The sequence below is a fragment of the Trachurus japonicus genome, chromosome 18 (genome assembly GCF_045865225.1).
Source record: "Trachurus japonicus isolate A0001 chromosome 18, Traja_1.0".
Classification (NCBI taxonomy): domain Eukaryota; kingdom Metazoa; phylum Chordata; class Actinopteri; order Carangiformes; family Carangidae; genus Trachurus; species Trachurus japonicus.
In genome coordinates, this window is record NC_140924.1 from 13,190,615 (window position 1) to 13,207,724 (window position 17,110).

The window sequence follows — 17,110 nt, forward strand, 5'->3', positions numbered from 1 at the left end:
TTGGATTGTGTATTTGATGAGTTTGATGAGGGAAACCAAGAAATCCCATGAGCCTCCGTAGCGTAGCTCTGAGCAGCTCACGGCTCTGCTCCGCCGTTCTAAAAATAGCTTGCTCCGACAATTAAAGGTAACGAACCTACTGCTGTGACTATAGAGATTATGGCAATGGGCCAATTTGCCAAAATGTTGAACTATCCCTTAAACAAAGTGGGAAAAAAAAGGACATTTATAGAAACACCAAACATGTTTGACCCTTTTTTTTTTCTTGTCGTCAAACAGATGAAGGTCTGTTCTTCTTCAGTCAGTGGTGAGAAACTGCATCTTTACAGTTTAACTAACACAGAGTTCATGTTGAATGAATGAATGAGTGAATGAATGAGGCGTTCAGGTGCCTCCTCTCCTCTCTACAGCGGCAGGTGGAGGGAGTAATGCGAACACGCCCAGCGCCGCACCGGCTTCCCCACGCGGCCGATGACGGGCAGTTTGTGTGCGTAGGCGCGGGGCGGGACGGCGGGCAGCGGCGGCGTCGGGGTGAACGTGGTCTGGAACGGGCGGCGGCCCTGGCAGCGCCGGCCCATCTGACGGCCGCCGATCAGGAAGGAGATGGCCGGAGGTCCGGACTGAGGAGCCGTGAAACGAGCTTTGGGGAAAACGTCGCGGGACAAACCGGCCGAGCGCTGACCGGACCGAGACGAGGACGATCTGGAGCGCTGCACGGAGGAGGAGGAGGAGGAAGAGGAGCGAGTGAGGGACCTGACGGAGGAGAAGAGAGAGAGAGAGAGAAGTTTTTGTATCATTTAAAAAAAAAAATCAAACTAAAATCTACAGTTGCAAAAGTATGACAGAGTATTGGGGCCACTTTGTTTTTTTCACAGATTAAGTCATAATTTTACGAGAAAAAAAAATCAAAATTTTACAAGAAAGCCTTCTCAATTAAAAAAAACCCCATTTTACTATTTACTATTTTTACCACTTTTTTTAATTATTGTTTGACTTTTTTTTTATTATTATTATTTTACCACTTTTCCTAGAACTTCTTTGAGAAATGTTACCAGTTTCTTCTAAAATTTAAAAAACTTTTTTTTTTTTCCAGAAATTTTACCACTCTTTCTGAGAAATTTTACCAGATTTTTCTAAAAAAAGGAAAAAAAAGAAAGAAAGATTACAAAATGTTACCACTTTTTTCTAAAAAAAGTTTAACTTTTTCTTTTGTGAGAATTTTTACCACTTTTTTCTAGAAATGTTTCAACTTTTTGGAGAAATTGTACCACTTTTTTCCAGAAATTTCTCTATAATCTTTGAAAAATGTACGCCTAATTTAAACGTACATTGATTGTTTGTGTATTTCTGGGGTCCGTGGTCTAATTTGTGTCAATTTTGGGGTCCTTGATGTAAAAAAGTTTGAGAACCACTGGTCTATGTGATACAAGTATGTACAGTTCACCCACCTAAAAAGCAGTATACTCACTACAAAAAATTAGACTACACCACTGGTGAGAAAATGTGAAGAGTTCAAGAGGTTTGAATACTTCTACGTTAAATAATCAATAAAGTCGATCGGTCGGCGCCGTCGGCTCCTTTTACCTTCCTGGTCCGGTGGCTGCGAGGCTGGGGGGGGCGGGGTCGGTGCGCGGGCTCCCGTCGTGCCGGGGGCTGATGTTGAGGTTGGCGGTGAGCTGGGGCATCTTGCGGGCGGTGTCGGGGTTGTTGGCGTTGGCGTTGGCGGCGCCCGGCGGCTCCTTGCGGGCGTCTCCGGGCAGCGCGGGGCCGCAGGGCGCGAAGCCGCCGGCGAAGCCCCCGGGGCCGGTGCTGAAGCGCACGGCGAGACTGTCCCCGAAGAACGAGTACAGCTCGCAGTACATGGCCGGCAGCGGCACCGGCGTCCACTCCTCCCAGGGGCAGCCGGCGCCGCCCGCCTGCAGGTGCGTGGCGATGCCCAGCGCCGCCTCGGACAGCGGCTCGGCCGGCGGGCTGAGGCCGGGGGACGAGCTCAGCCTGCAGCCGCCCGCCGCGCCCAGCGAGCCGGGCTGAGAGCCGCCGCCGCCGCCGCCGTCCGCCGGCTGGGACAGAGACTGAGCCTTCATCTTCAGGAGACGCTCCACCGCCACCTGGACGGGACGAGGACAGGGAATTATTACAACTTTATTTATTCAGTTATTTATCTATTTTTTAGTCTGTTTGTTCTTGCTTTGTCCTTCTTTTCTTTTTTTTTAATACATATGTATATGTCATCATGACGCGGCGTGATGATGCTAAAATACTAGTAAAAAAAGAAATAAGAAAAGAAACAACTTTATTTTTTTGGTTTATGTTTGATCTTCTTTTGTCTTTCTTGTACATATATATATATTTTTTGGCGTTTTTGCCGCACATAGTGAGATAGACAGGAAAGGGGGAGGCAGAGAGAGGGGGAATGACATGCAGGAAAGGTCTGCCCGATGCGGGATTCGAACCGGGGACACCTGCGTTCAGGACTGTAGCCTATACATGGGCGCCACGCACCGCCCCGTCTTTCTTGTATATTTGTATTAAAGAAAAAAAGGACAATGAATGAATGAATGAATGAAATGTCATCATGATGTGGAGTGATGTGACGATGTCCTGCTAAAATACTAAGAAAGAAAGAAAGAAGAAAAGAAACAACTTTAATTTACAAAGCTGCTTTATAAATATACTTTAATAGATAAATAAATATATATATTATTATTATTATTATTTAGACCGGGAACAAAGTGGATTTATATATTGTTGTATTTCAACATTGAACCAGTGTGGTGCACTTCTGATGTCACAAAACATCTTATTTAAAACTGTTTATATGATTTAATGAAAAGAGAATTTACAAAACCTCAAAAACTATTTACAAAGTGTTTTGACAAATTGATTAAAGGCACCGACAGAGACAAGGTGGAGCTACAGACTAGAGGGAGGACGAGGCTGTAAACAGTAATCAATACGACTTAAGACGAAGAGGAAACAGATGTCACGCTGAAACACACAGTAAATGTAACATAAGGATGAGAATGGAGAAAATAAAAAGATAAAGACAGCATCATATAAAAGCCTATAAAGTCTATAAAAGTGACTTTTAAGAGGAAATCTGAAATGAATCAGGATGTGTGTGTGTGTGTGTGTGTGTGTGTGTGTGTGTGTGAGCACTGACCAGGATGGCTCCGTACACTTTGTGTCCGTCGGCTTTGACCTGAGCGTTGGACACGGAGTAGTCGTCCAGGACGGCCTGCAGGTTGGCCCAGTAGGCCGGAAGGTGAGGAAACAGGACTCTCTCTACCGCCTGGCCAGGAAACACACACACACATTTATTTATTATTTAGCAGAAACACACAAAAACATAATGTAGATTATTTCAGTTGTATTAATCTCTGTCTAAACCTGAATTTTTATGACGATGAGATCATTAGATTTTTAAATCCACATAAAAAAGTGTTAAAACCTTATTAAGTTTTAGCTTCAATATTAAATTTATTTTACTTAGATTTTACAATGGTGTTAACACAGGAGAAACAAGGTAGAATATACAATTCGCTTCGAAAAGGTGGCACTTATGTAACTAATTGGTGTTGAGTTATTTTTTTTGTAGTGAAACGGACTAAAACGTGTTCCCCCCAACGTCCTCATCGATGCGTCCCTAACATTTGGGTAGTACACTTATATGTGAAGGTTTCTGCTCTGTTTTGATGTGGGGTAAAGAGAATGGACAAATGGAACAAAAAGGAGTAAACTGTAAATTGTACAAATGTTATCACACCTTTTTTTTTTGATTGATCCCTAGACCACTTGCGTGCCAATCACGGATCAATTGTGATCCGTTGCACCACTACTGTAAAATAAATGATTTCCCTATGAAAGTTTTAAACGAGTTGTAAAAAACAATTGTTCAAAACAAAACATAACATTGATTTGTATGGAATTTCCCCCCACTGGATGAATGTAATAACAAGCAGGTAAACACACTGTTACATAACCCTCAGCGTCACCTGTAACACAGATAATACACAGATCTCCGGGAGGCAAGTGAACGCACCTTCCAGCCCAGAGCGTGGAGCCCGACCACGGCGCCGTAGTGGGAGCAGAGCGGCCGGACCGGGTCGGACAGGACCTTCTGCAGTGAGAGCAGGATCTGATGGTAGAGACCGCTGACCAGGTCGCCGTGCGTCCTGCAGGAGAGGAGGAGGAGGAGGAGGAGGAGGAGGAGGGAGGAGGAGGAGCTACAACATTACAAATTCAGCTGGGCCAGACATTTTCAGCATTTTGCCGTTTTAAACTAACACAAATTATGTATATGGAAAAAGAAGTATTGTTTATTCATTGTTTCCCTTTAAAAAAATGGTCACATTTGACACAGGCACATCAAAAAATGCATTAAAAAACCTTAAAGGGATAGTTCAACATTTTGGCAAATTGGCCAATTGCCATAATCCCTATAGTCTTAGCAGTAGGGTCGTTACCTTTAATTGTCGGTGCAAGCTAATTTTAGAACGGCGGAGCAGAGCCGTGAGCTGCTCAAAGCTACGCTACGGAGGCTAATTATTTTCTTGGTTTTCCCTCATGAGACTCATCAAATACACAATCCAACAACTCCAGTGCTTATCTGGTGGATGAGTAAATCCCATGAGCCTCTGTAGCGTAGCTCTGAGCAGCTTCACAGCTTGCTCCGCCGTTCTAAAAACAGCTTGCAACCGACCAAATTAAAGCTTAACAAACCTACTGCTATGACTTGATAGTATTATGTAGAATGGGCCAGTTTAAAATGTTGACAACTCCCTTTAAAATGGGACAAAACTGAGGTAGTGGCAATACAAATCCAAAATTTGATAAATAAAAATAAAAGCGCCCGATATCTAAGCAATAAGGCACAAATTCCCTTATGCATAAAAAACTAAAAAATAACAGAATTCACCGTGGGTTTTACTGTAAACATTTCTAAGTTTTTTTATTTATTTCTGGACTCTGTTTCCGTGGCGACGTGGTCCTCACCAGAAGATGTGGCTGAGCAGCAGCGCGGCGTAGTCCCTCAGCGTCCAGTGGTCGTTGAGCGGGTTGATGGAGGCGGCCAGCGGCTCCAGGATGCAGTACATGACGCTGGACACGAGGCTGCGAACGTACGAGCCCAAGTACAGGAACGGGTTCTGGACCAGAGACTTCACCATGTGGAGGAGCCGGTTCAGCTGCTCCAGGTCGTGGCTCACCGACTTCACCTGGAGCACGGAGATACAGACAGACAGACAGAGAGAGAGAGACAGAGAGAGAGACAGACAGACAGACACAGAGACACAGTATTTGATTTATTACTCTTTTTTTTCCCCTTTAATTTTTTTTTTATTGACAACCAGAGAGTCAAAAATAATGAATCACAATCAAATGAATCATAGTTACCAATACATTTTTCAATTTTTATTAATAATAACTCTTTAAAAGTGGAAGAGGAGGAGGTGGAGGAAGAAGAAGAGGAGGAAGAAAATGAGGAGGAGGAGGAAGAAAAGGAGAGGAAGAGGAGAAGGAGATGAAGAGGAGGAGGAAGAAGAGGAAGAAGGGAGAGGAGGAAGAAGAAGAGGGTGAAGAGGAGGAGGAGGAAGAAGAGAAGGGGATGAAGAGGAAGAAGAGGAGGAGGAGAAGGAAGAAGAAAATGAAGAAGAGGAGAGGAAGAGGAGGAGGGGGAGGAGGAAGAAGAGGATGAAGAGGAGGAGGAGGAAGAAGAGAAGAGGAAGAGGAGAAGGGGAGGAGGAAAAGGAAGAAGATGATGAAGAGGAGGAAGAAGAGAATAAAGAGGAGGAGGAAGAAGAGGAGAGGAAGAGGAGAAGGAAGAAGAGGAAAAGGGAGAGGAGGAAGAAGAAGAGGGTGAGGAGGCGGAAGAAGAGAAGAGGAAGAGGAGAAGGGGATGAAGAGGAAGAAGAGGAGGAAGAAAATGAGGAGGAGGAGGAAGAAAAGTAGAGGAAGAGGAGAAGGAGATGAAGAGGAGGAGGGGGAGGAAGAAGAAGAAGAAGAAGAGGAGGAAGAAAAGGAGAGGAAGAGGAGGAGGGGAAGGAGGAAGAAGAGGAGGAGGAGAAGGAAGAAGAAAAGGAGGAAGAGTCAAGAAGAGGAGAAGGGGAGGAGGAAAAGGAAGAAGATGATGAAGAGGAGGAAGAAGAGAATAAAGAGGAGGAGGAAGAGGAGAAAGAGATGAAGAGGAGAAGGAGGAGGAAGAAGAGAAGAGGAGAAGGGGATGAAGAGGAAGAAGAGGAGGAGGAGAAGGAAGAAGAAAAGGAGGAAGAGTCAAGAAGAGGAGAAGGAGATGAAGAGGAGGAGGAAGAAGAGGAAGAAGGGAGAGGAGGAAGAAGAGGAGGAGGAGAAGGAAGAGAAAAGAGGAAGAGGAGAAAGAAAGGGAGGGAGGAGGAAGAAGAAGAAGAGGAACAGGGGGAAGAGGATGAAGAGGAGGAGGAAGAAGAAGGACTATAAATAGGAGAAGGAAAGAATCAAAGATGACGTCAAGAGGGCAAGCAGAGCGGCGAGGAGGGAAGGAGATCCAGCAGCGCCACCTGAAACACACAACACACACACACAAGATGATCGAGAAGACACACACACATTTAAGAGGAGGACAGAACACAGCGAAGAGGACACACACACAGAGAAGAGGTGGTTGTAAGCAGCGTGAGGACCTTCATCAAGGAGAAGGAAGAGCGGGTGAAGGGAATGAAGAGGTCGTCGGAAGAAGATGTGGAGGAGAAAGGCAACTGAAGACACACAAAGGAGGATCGGATCATTATCAGGGGATAACGAAGGGGGAGAATTAACATTAATTCACCAGAATTGGACAGGGGAAAAGGAAGACTGGAGTATCATAAAGAGGAGGAGGACAAACACTTTCATCCATTACTGGTGAAGAAGTAGATAGGAGAGGATTAAAAAAACTTTAAGAAGGGGAAAATCCCATCAGAAGAGGAAATTTGGGAAGATTTCTTTTATTTTCGAAGCCGTCTATATCAAGATGATTTATAACTCAGAAATCACGTCCACTGAGGCTCCAGGTTTCCTTTCCCATCCAGGTACGAGACGTTCACTGACGCGCAGAGAAAAACAGGAGAAACAACAGATGAGAACCAAAAAACCTTCTGATTCAAAACAAAAACTTTAAAAAAAATTTTAAAAAATAATTATAAATAATAAAAAAAATAATAAAGTTTTTGCTAGGGCTGACCCAAAAAATTCGAAGCTTCGAAGCTTCATTCGTTGCCATGGTAATCGATCATGAATTCCCAGGATGATCTGCTTTTTTTGACACCGTGAGGGACTCATCAGGTAATTGTTACGGACAGAGTAGGGCGGACGGTCTGCCCGTGGGGCACTGCAGACGTCGGAGATAAAACAACGATGTTGATCATGTAACAATAACTTTCTTGTTATCCGGTAACAAGAAACCCCCCTCCAGACAGGTCCCAACACTACAGACTAAAGACTGGAGTATCATTAAGATACACGACAAACACTTCCATCCATTACTGGTGCATTTTAGATCGATAGATAAAAAAAAACTTTATTGATCACTTGGGGAAATCCCTTCAGAAAATGTTTTTTTGGGGAAATAATAAAAAGTTGAAGTCAAGATTTCAGTGGTGTATATCCATGTCAATAATCCGGTATTCACTAAAATAAAAGTAACATCAAAACTGAACAAAGATAAAAAATAATAAAACTGTAGGTCCAGGTGAGGTCAACAGTGGTCAAGTTAGTTTGTGGTCATTTTTTTTTTTTCATCAGTGACCTCGAATGAACAATATCCAGAGCCAACTCCCGGAGCGGATCGATCCTCCCACAATTGAACACTCTCCCTTCCTATCGCGAGACGATGGAGGAGTGAAGGTTCAGACTCACCTGTCCCCTGAGGCTCCAGGTTTCCTTTCCCATCCAGGTACGAGACGTTCACTGTAAGGAAGGAGGAGGAGGAGGCGGAGGGGAACAACAGGATGAGACGAGTCATAAAAAAAATAACTTTCTGATTCAAAACAAAAACTTTTTTAAAAATTCAAGAGAGCTTCTTTTTGAAGGAGAGAGGAGGATTGGAGTTGAGAGAGCTTTTTCTAGAGTGAAGGAGATGGAGGAGGAGAGAGAGAGACGAGAGTTGAACGGATGAGGAGGTGGAAAAACAGAGTGTACGAAGTGAAAGGAGGAGGAGGAGGAGGGAGGAGAGTGAGAGGAAAGAGACGAGTGAAGAGGAGGAGGAGGAGGGAGGAACGAATAGAAAAGTGAAGGAGGAGGAGATGGGGAGGAGAAAAAGTAAAAAAAAGGAGGAGGAGGAGGAGGAGGAGGAGTCAGGAAATTCATGAGGAAGTGGTAGACAGAGTGAAGTGGAGGACGGGTGGAGGAGAGAAGGAGGGAGGTCAGTGACATCAGAGTGAACGTAGGTGAAGGAGGAGGAGGAGGAGGAGGGGAAGAGGAGGAGAGACGAGAGTGACCCATTTATCTATTAAAGGAGGTTATTCTTCAGGAGGTTTCAGGAGAGGAGAGAGACGAGAGTGAAGGAGGAGAGGAGGAGGAGTAGACTTTTCAGAACGAATTCAAGAGGAGGAGAGAGGAGAGAGACTAGAAGTTGAAAATCAGGAGGATTACAATTAGGATGAATTTCAGAACGAAGTGAAAGGAGGAGGAGGATTCTACATTTTCCTCAAACTTTTTGACATTGAGGAGGAGAGAGACAGTTTTACCGTGAAGCGTAGGAGAGGAGGAGGAGGACTTCTAGAGATTCTATGACAAGAGTGAAGTGAAGGAGATGAGGAGGAGGAGAGAGACTTCGAGAGTGAAGCTGATTTTAGGACTTACCTATGAGGAGGACAGGATTGTATGAAGAGGAGGAGAGAGACGAGAGTGAAGGAGGAGGAGGAGGAGGAGGAGGAGGTTCCCCCAGGAGGAGGGTGGTCCAGAGAAGGTCGAGAGTGAGGAGAGAGGTCATTCACAAGGAGGAGGAGGAGAGAGACGAGAGTGAAGGAGGAGGAGGAGGAGGAGGAGGAGGAGGAGGAGGAGGAGGAGAGAGACGAGAGTGAAGGAGGAGGAGGAGGAGGAGGAAGATGAAAGAGGAAGAGGAAAAGGAAGAAGATGAAGAGCGGGAGGGAGAAGATGGAGGAGGAAGAGGGGGAGGGAGAGGATGGAGGAGCAGAAATAAGAGGAGCAGCAGGAGGAGGAGGAGAAAGAGGAAGAGGAGGAGGAAGAGGAAGAGGAGGAGAAACAGGAAGAAGAAGAAGAAGAGGAGGAGGAAGAGCAGGAGGAGGAGGAGGAGGAGAAGGAGGAAGAAAAGGAAGAAGAAAGAAAAGAGGAGGAGGAAGAGAAGGAAGGAGGAGGGGGAAGAAGAAAGAGGTGGAGGAAGAGCAGGAGGAGGAAGAGAAGGAAGGAGGAGGAGGAGGAAGAAGAAGAGGAGAAGAAGGAGGTGGAGGAAGAGCAGGAGGAGGAAGAGAAGGAAGGAGGAGGGGGAAGAAGAAGAGGAGAAGAAAGAAGAGGAATAGGAATAGGAGGAGGAGAAGGAAGAAGAAGAGGAGAAGGAGGATAAGCAGGAGAAAGAGGAGGACGAAGGAGGAGGAAGAAGAAGAGTAAGAAGAGGAGGAATAGGAATAGGAGGAGGAAGAACAAGAGGAGAAGAAGGAGGTGGAGGAGGAGGAGGAGGAAGAGAGGGAGGAAGAAAAGGAAAAGGGAGAGGAGGAAGAGGAAGAAGAAGAGGAAGATGAAGAGGAAGACGAGGAGGAAGAGGAAGAAGAAGAGGAGAAGAAGGAGGTGGAGGAAGAGCAGGAGGAGGAGGAAGAAGAAGATGGAAGAGGAAGAGGGGAAGAGGTAGAAGAAGAGGAAGAAGAGGAGGAGGAGGGAGAAGATGGAGGAGGAAGAGGAAGAAGAGGAGGAGCAGGAGGAGAGGAGTAGAGAAGAGGAGGAGACAAGAGGTGGAGGGAGAAGACGAGCGGAAGAAGAGGAGGAAGAATAGAGGAAAGAGGAAAGAGGAGGACGCTTACCTGTGCAGCAGCAGCTCTCACCTCCACGTTGCTCCAGTGCAGAGCTCTGTTGAAGTCCTCCACCGTCAGCTTCCTCCTCTTGGCGTGTCGCATGAACTGGGAGCTGCTCTGTGGACAAACAACGACACAAACAACGTCAATATACTGTATAATATAGTGGAATAAAACCAATAACACCACTTTATTATTCCTTTGCAGGAAATGATGGTGTCACAGCAGCGCCAATAGACTAGAATAAAAATAAAAGATAAGATCACTTAGAAGAAATCAAATAACTAAAAGAAAAAACTAAAATAGTAACAAAATCTGTTCAGGTCTGAATCATGACTCATGACACTGATGTGATGTTTCACATGATATCTGGATGCTCAATATAGTTTGGTTTGTGTTTTTTGTTTGAATAATCTCGGGTTATTAGGGTAAAAATAACTCCTGACACATATCAACATGTTATGATCCAGACCTGAGTCGCCTCTCGGAGTCGGTAACACACGTCTTCAGCCAGCAGAGCCGCCACATCGTCGCCCAGCTCCACGCCCGTGCTCTCCGCCATGAACTTGACCGACTCCCTGGAGATCTCGGCGAAGCGGCGCTCCTCCCGGTCGGCCATGGTCACAGAGAGACCGCTGCACACTGACAAACACAAAACACCTCCATGTTTAAATACTCAAACATCACAGTGTGGTTTTTAACCTTGTCTAATGGTCTGGATCGACTTTGTCTTGATTTCACAAAACCAGAGTCAAGCTAAGATGAACCCCAGATTTAAACATCTTCAGTTTTGCTGTGTTTGTTAATACAGGTGCATCTCAATAAATCTGAACATCATGGAAAAGTCCATTTCCAGTAAATCAAGGCCAACATTTCCATATTAAAAATGCTTCTTTTTTTTATTTGGCTTTTGTAATATTCACTTTTGGAGGTCTTTATTAAAGGAAAGCCATATTCATGAAAATTAGAGGAAATTAAATAAATATAGACTTGAAATCTTTAATTCTGTGTGTAATACAGGGCTCCAGACTAACTTGTTTTAATAGTAGGAGCACAGTGGCCCCTAACTTCAAATTTTAGGGGCAGAAGCAGAAAAATAATGGGCATAAATCGACTTGCAAAGCAAATATTCACATTTCCTCTTCATTCATGATCCTCACACACATTCCACATTTCACCAGTGTAAAAGAAAAAAGAAGAAGGTAAATTTTCTGGGTGCACATGTGAAAGTAGATGAAAAATGTACTTGCGTTGTCTCAAATTTTAGGGGCAAAATGCCGTAAATTAGTCTGGAGCCCTGGTGCAATGGATCTATATAGTGTATTAGTTTCACTTTTTGAATTGAATTACTGATGTAAATAAACTTGTCCATGATGCTCTAATCTATTGAGATGCACCTGTATATACAGTACCAACAACCATCAACACATTTTCAATAGATTCACTTTCCCTCAGTGTTTGTATACGTTAGCATGCTAGCAGAATGACATCTGGGCTCCGTCTATTACCTGGAATAAATTATTTAAATGCGCAGCAGAAATTAACATATCCTGGCAGAAAGTGAAGTAAAACAGTTGAACTGCAGCTGTTTGTTTTTGAATGATTTATATGTGAATAAACCAGCAGGAAACAACTCGATAATGGGTCTGAACTATCTGTGGTTGTAAGTTAGCTAGTTAGTTAGCGCGGAGATGCTAAGCTAACACACAGTAGTAGGCTAGGAGCTGCAGACCAAATACGATGCAGCTGGTTTATTATAATTATTTTATTTTATTTTATGTAACTTCTTACCTTGGCGGTGAGAACAGCGGGAGGCTCAGCACCTTTCAGTCCGACGGAGAGTTGTTTACATCGGCGGAGCTGCTTCTGTCTACACAAGGAGACGAGTCAAACTCTGCCTCACATGGAGGCGAAAACACTGCTGGAAATAAAAAAAAATACTAAAAATAAACGGCGAGGAGTTAAAAAAGAAAAGAAAAAGTCACTGACTTTCAAAATATGACTCCTCGCAAGTGAGATTAGTTTGACAACAAAACACCCAGTTTATCAACTCTGCTCACTTGACGTTGCTACAGTTACATGTTGACATTCTACTGTTACTGCTGCTCAGTGACGCGGCAGGAGGAGACGGCCGCTGATTGGTCGGAGCGACGACGTCACACTCAGGAGCATTCGAAATACTCACCGGCTCAGTTGTTTCGGTTTGTGGATGTAGTGTAGTATAAAACCATATTATACAACTTTCCAAAAACATTTTTGAGCCAATTCCCTCACATTACTTACACACAAAAATAAAGTTATTACTTCCTGTTTGAAAACATAAATTTAGGATTTAAAGTGATCAAAATAACTTAGGTTCACTGTTTTCAGTCCTTATGGCAGGTACACTTGTTATGGTAAATCACCATGGTATCTTGATGCTGAACTCCTAACTTAGTTTGTAAGATTGAAAACCTGTCGACAGCTCAAACTACTTGCTAGTTAAACTGAGAGATAGCCTGAGTGAAGCTCGTAGTACAGGCCTCCGATTTGTTTAAAGCAGATATGGATCATACAAATTACTTTACAGGTAGCCGACTATAACCAAATAATGTCATTTCAATTGATTTACAAATCTCCACTTTCACAAGTTGTTTATTACTGCCAGACACTGTTTAGTTGAAAAGGTGGGCAAACCTTGTCATTTAAGGCTAAAGGACAGCTGGCATGTCAGCATGGATAAATTAAACGCCACTGATGTTGGACTTGAAACTTCAAAGAAGGAGAGGTTTGATCACTGCTGGTCAGTTTTCATAGCAAAATGCAAACTATCAGCTGGATCCTCTGGGTTAAGGCCTTCAGCAACAACGTAGGAAGTGACATTGCCAACATCACAGGACTTGGTCATCTCAGTGCACAAGCATGAACACATAAAGTAGATTGTATGAACAACAGGACAAAAGGTTAAAGATTAAAATGTTTATTCATGCTGAATTCAGACATCTCTTTACTAAGTTTATTAATACAGTATGTACAAGTTAGTTAAAAAAGTACACTCATAGTTGAACCTGAGGAGGTCCAGAAATAGAGAGACTGTCTGATCCCGGAGTGAACAGTTCAAGGCCTGCTTGACCTGCTGACGGACGGTCAAACATGGTTAAAAAAAAAAATTCATACATATCATTGGAGGGAGGGGTTTAAAAAAACAAATAGAAAGAAAAAAGTCTTTGAACCCATTTTCAGTGCTGATGCTGGTTTCCGAGCAAGACGACGTTAGACCGCCCTGTTGTCCCAGATCTCCTGGGCCTTGTTGCTCTCCAGCTGCTGCAGGTGGAGCGCCAGCGGCAGCAGCAGGTCGCTCAGGTGCTGGCTGGAGAAGGTGAAGGCGTTGTGGGCCGTGGCCTCGGCGGGCGGCGTGAGGAGGGGGGAAGACGACGGCGGGGAGGAGGCGGTCGAAGAGTCGGGCGAGGTCGAGGTGAAGGGCGAGGTCGGGGAAGGTAAACCCGAGCTGCCCATGGATGGAAGAGGGTGGAGCGATCCTCCTAGACTCTGGTCGGGGGTTTTCATCTTGCTGGGGAGGCCGTGCTGAAAGCGACAGCGCGTGCCGTAGAGGCAGAACCCGAAGGAGCTGAAGGTGCGGCACAGAGCTCCTCGAGGCCGCCACTCCTTGGTCGTTTGCGGTTGGAGCTGGTTACCAAGAGGAGAAGATGGAGGCGGCTTCTCCTCGCCAACGTCCGGAGACCCGAGACCTTCGCCCGAGACATCGCCGCCCTCGACGTGCAGGAAGTTGCAGCGCGTGCCGAAGGGACAGACGCCGAACGAGCGGAAGGTGCGGCACGGGATGTTCCTGCGGCGGCGCTGGGCGGGGCGCTGCTCGGTGGGGCTGTGGACGAAGAGGCAGCGGCTGCCGTAGTAACAGTAGCCGGTCGTGTGGTAACTGCGACACAGCTCGGTCTTGTACTTGGGGTGGCGGAAGGGCACGTGGAGCTCGGTGAGGCCGTGGGCGAACTGGCAGCGCTCGGCGTACTTGCAGAAGCCCGAGGCCGAGTAGCTGGTGCAGAGCTCCGTCTTGTAGCGGGTGGAGCAGACCCAGGGGATGAGGGGAGGGGAGGAGGACTCCACCAGGGGGAGGAGGGCCTTGGCCAGGGAGAGGCCTCCTCCTCCTCCATCTTCTCCATCGCCGTCGTCGAGGCCAACTGAGTACTGAGGTTGTCACAGATCCGTCCTTGTACTTGCAGGAAGGCAGGAACAGATCGTCACCACTGGTCTGAGAAACACACAAGTTTGGAATTGGCTTCATCAATATAAAAACAAAAAAAGTCATCAAGGCACTTTACAAAAACTTCTAGAGCTTTTCTTCCCAAACATTTTCATAGAGACCCAACAGTTTGCACCTAAGAAAGACCACATGGCAACTGTGGTGAATTTCAATCAAGTTAAAGTAGAAGTAAGTGATATATCTGTTCTAAATAGGGGGAGGATTCAAAAACACTTACATAAAGTGAGGAAACCACGGGTCCTGTCAGTCCCCTCTGCTCTGAGCCGAGGAGAAAACATTTATCTATCCTACAGTTTCGCTGGTCCAATGAAGAGAGAGAACATGCAGGGCTGTGTCAGCCAACGCCGTGGTCTGAGTAGGAAACAGACTGTGTTATGGTGCGTTCAAAAAACGTATAATTTCGTCAACCTGTGATCGTACCAGTTCCGATCGGTACGAGTTCATCAAGTTAACGAGTGGCCGTATAGTGACTTCACCGGTAAAACAGGTCGAAAAACACTTCTGGAACCCAAAGTCGTAAGTTGTGACTTGAGCTGTACCCAACGATTTCAAAAGGCCTGCCTGAACGCAGCATTAGCGAAAACGAACACATGGCAACTGTGGTGAATTTCAATCAAGTCTGATATCTCAATGGTCCATTGGTACGTCAAGGGTCAGGCCTCAGTATTGGTCATTTTACATCCTTAAACCTACAGATATAGTCACTGTGACCTTCAAATAGTAAGACACTGATGTAAAATGGATGTGCTTTATGCACAGCTCCACTACTTCCTGAACTTCAGCCAGCTCCTTTATTTCCTGTCTTACATTATTGGACGAACTAATCCAGGTGTGTTTGACCTGACAACAAAGGTCAGAAACACCTGGATTAATCAGTTGGTCCAATAATGTAAGACAAGAAATAAAGGAGATGGCTTAGATTCAGGAAGTAGAGGAGCTGTGCATAAAGTCCAACAATCCCATAATGCAGCGCAGCACTTTCCTCAAACTTGGAAGGAGTGCTGTTGGTTAGCTTATCCATTTCACCATTCATAACCTGGGTCCAATTTGTGTTAAAAAAAAATATAAGATAAACATTCTTTAAAATAAAATGCATACATGTTTTCCAAATAATTACCCAATAGCCTACCAACCCCCCGAAAAGAAAGTAGGCTATATTTTAAGTTATACTGAAGCAACAATACTTTGTGTAAAAACAAGTGAGAGTGAACAGGAACAAGCTGCAGGACGAGAAGGGAAAAACCAGTTGAGCAGCACCGACACCTGAATGAATGAAGAAGATCCAGTCCACTCACTCACCTCAAACATGGCCGCCGGCAGGTGGTTGATCAGCTGGTTGTCGTGACCTCGAGGGGAGGAGGAAACAGCTCTGGTGAGAAGAACCCGGAGGAGCCTGTGAGCTGCAGTGAATAAAAGAAAAGCGGCAGGGACCCAACAAACACTCCTGCTCTGTTGTGCGGAGTCACAAGCGACTCGCTGCTGCTCCGCCCCTGTCTTTTAAACCGAGCCGCGGCTCGCGCCTTCAGCATCAACGAGCTTCAGGTGCGTTCGAAATGACGTCAGACGGAGGGGCGTTCGAAGCGACCAATCAGATGGAGCGGCCGGCTGACGTCACCGTGCACCGTGGTGCGTTAACTGGCACTCCGTTGAGTTTTCATCAAGTCGGAAGAAATTATCTTCTTTTAATTTTTTTTTTTTGTAGGCTACAACTTGTTTTATTTTTAGGTAAATTTCATATCCACAAAAAGAAATGGAATGACAGCAAAACCAAATTTTACACTTTTTTTGAAGTAACTTTATCAATACAGCACCAACATCAATGGACTAGAAATAGCCTACCGAAGTCTTTAAAAACAAACTTTATTATTATAAATATTTAATTAAATTAATATGATTTTCTTTACATCGATGCATTTTTTATACATGATACTTGTATACTCTTTGTATATTTATGCTTTTATAGGCTACTGTTTTCTTCCCCTGGCTCAACAATATTGTTATGTATATAATTGTTAATAAAGTTAAAAAATGTTTTATCTTCTTCTGGGTTATATGAAATGTGTAGTTTATGTAGTTTGATACTTAAAATAACAATAACACATGTATATTTTAATATATAGACCTATGTTATTAAACTATTCTTTATAAGCTTATTTATATCTAATAAAACTATTTATGTAGGCTACATCTTCACTCACACAGACACATCCACATATAATAATACAAATATAAAGGTAGATATGATCATTATTGGGTCCTGTCTTCACCCTTCAAAGTGCTTTAAAATGATGTTTATACACTACTCACAAAAGGTTAGGGATGTTTGGCTTTTGGATTACATTTCAGAATGCACCTAAAATGCACTATAACCTTTACAGGTGAACTCAATTTAACCTTCTCTAAACTTTTGAATGCCAAATGTCCAATTGTTCAATGTTTCCGTACTTATTGAATAACATGCTGTTCTCTAACAAGGTGATTAACCACAAACATCACAAGCACCGTTTGATTTAGTGGTTCAATTGTCATTGGACCACTAAATGTTCTGGTTCATTTTTTCCCCAATTTGTATACAGTCCTCTTCATCACAATGTTCAAATCTTGACATCATGAGACCAAGACGACACTTTGATCAAATTAAGTTATTGAGATATTGAGATTTTTGTTGTGCTATAGCCACCACTGTTACCAAAGAAATTACCATTGCATTCAAAAGGCTTTCATGATAGAATATCACTGTAGCATGAACTTTTTATACGGATATTCCCTAACTTTTTGCGAGTAGTGTAATTTGATGCTACACAAATACAACGGAAAAGAACTGAATAAAAAGTAGTGCCATTTATTTTCTGATATGGCAACTTGAAAAATCTGA

The 17,110-nt window shown here is 44.2% G+C and overlaps 2 protein-coding genes across 2 annotated transcripts; both read right to left on the bottom strand.

Moving 5' to 3' along the window:
- Nucleotides 1-200: 200 nt before the first annotated feature.
- taf6l (TAF6-like RNA polymerase II, p300/CBP-associated factor (PCAF)-associated factor) lies at nucleotides 201-12,073 on the bottom strand. The gene is made up of 9 exons (XM_085759321.1): nucleotides 11,769-12,073; nucleotides 10,450-10,619; nucleotides 9,987-10,094; nucleotides 6,657-6,731; nucleotides 4,996-5,216; nucleotides 4,043-4,175; nucleotides 3,164-3,292; nucleotides 1,585-2,108; nucleotides 201-753 (listed from the first exon to the last, which is right to left on the bottom strand). Exons 2-9 carry the CDS (start codon nucleotides 10,594-10,596, stop codon nucleotides 405-407), a joined length of 1,686 nt encoding a protein of 561 aa, XP_085615447.1. The 5' UTR covers nucleotides 10,597-10,619; nucleotides 11,769-12,073; the 3' UTR covers nucleotides 201-404.
- An 847-nt stretch (nucleotides 12,074-12,920) lies between these two features.
- On the bottom strand, nucleotides 12,921-15,558 carry cth1 (cysteine three histidine 1). The gene is given in 3 exon segments (XM_085760227.1): nucleotides 12,921-14,147; nucleotides 14,149-14,223; nucleotides 15,535-15,558. Coding segments are annotated over 3 exon segments (1,002 nt in total). The 5' UTR covers nucleotides 15,544-15,558; the 3' UTR covers nucleotides 12,921-13,229.
- Nucleotides 15,559-17,110: the final 1,552 nt, after the last annotated feature.

What these genes read in the sequence shown, in the direction of transcription:
- taf6l (XM_085759321.1), bottom strand. Translation starts at nt 10,596, where the DNA reads ATGGCCGACCGGGAGGAGCGCCGCTTCGCCGAGATCTCCAGGGAGTCG. An exon ending in TCCACGCTCTGGGCTGGAAG is followed by an intron (nt 3,293 to 4,042) that starts GTGCGTTCACTT and finishes TTTCCTGGCCAG; the next exon opens with GCGGTAGAGAGAGTCCTGTT. An exon ending in GCAGCCACCGGACCAGGAAG is followed by an intron (nt 754 to 1,584) that starts GTAAAAGGAGCC and finishes CTCCTCCGTCAG; the next exon opens with GTCCCTCACTCGCTCCTCTT.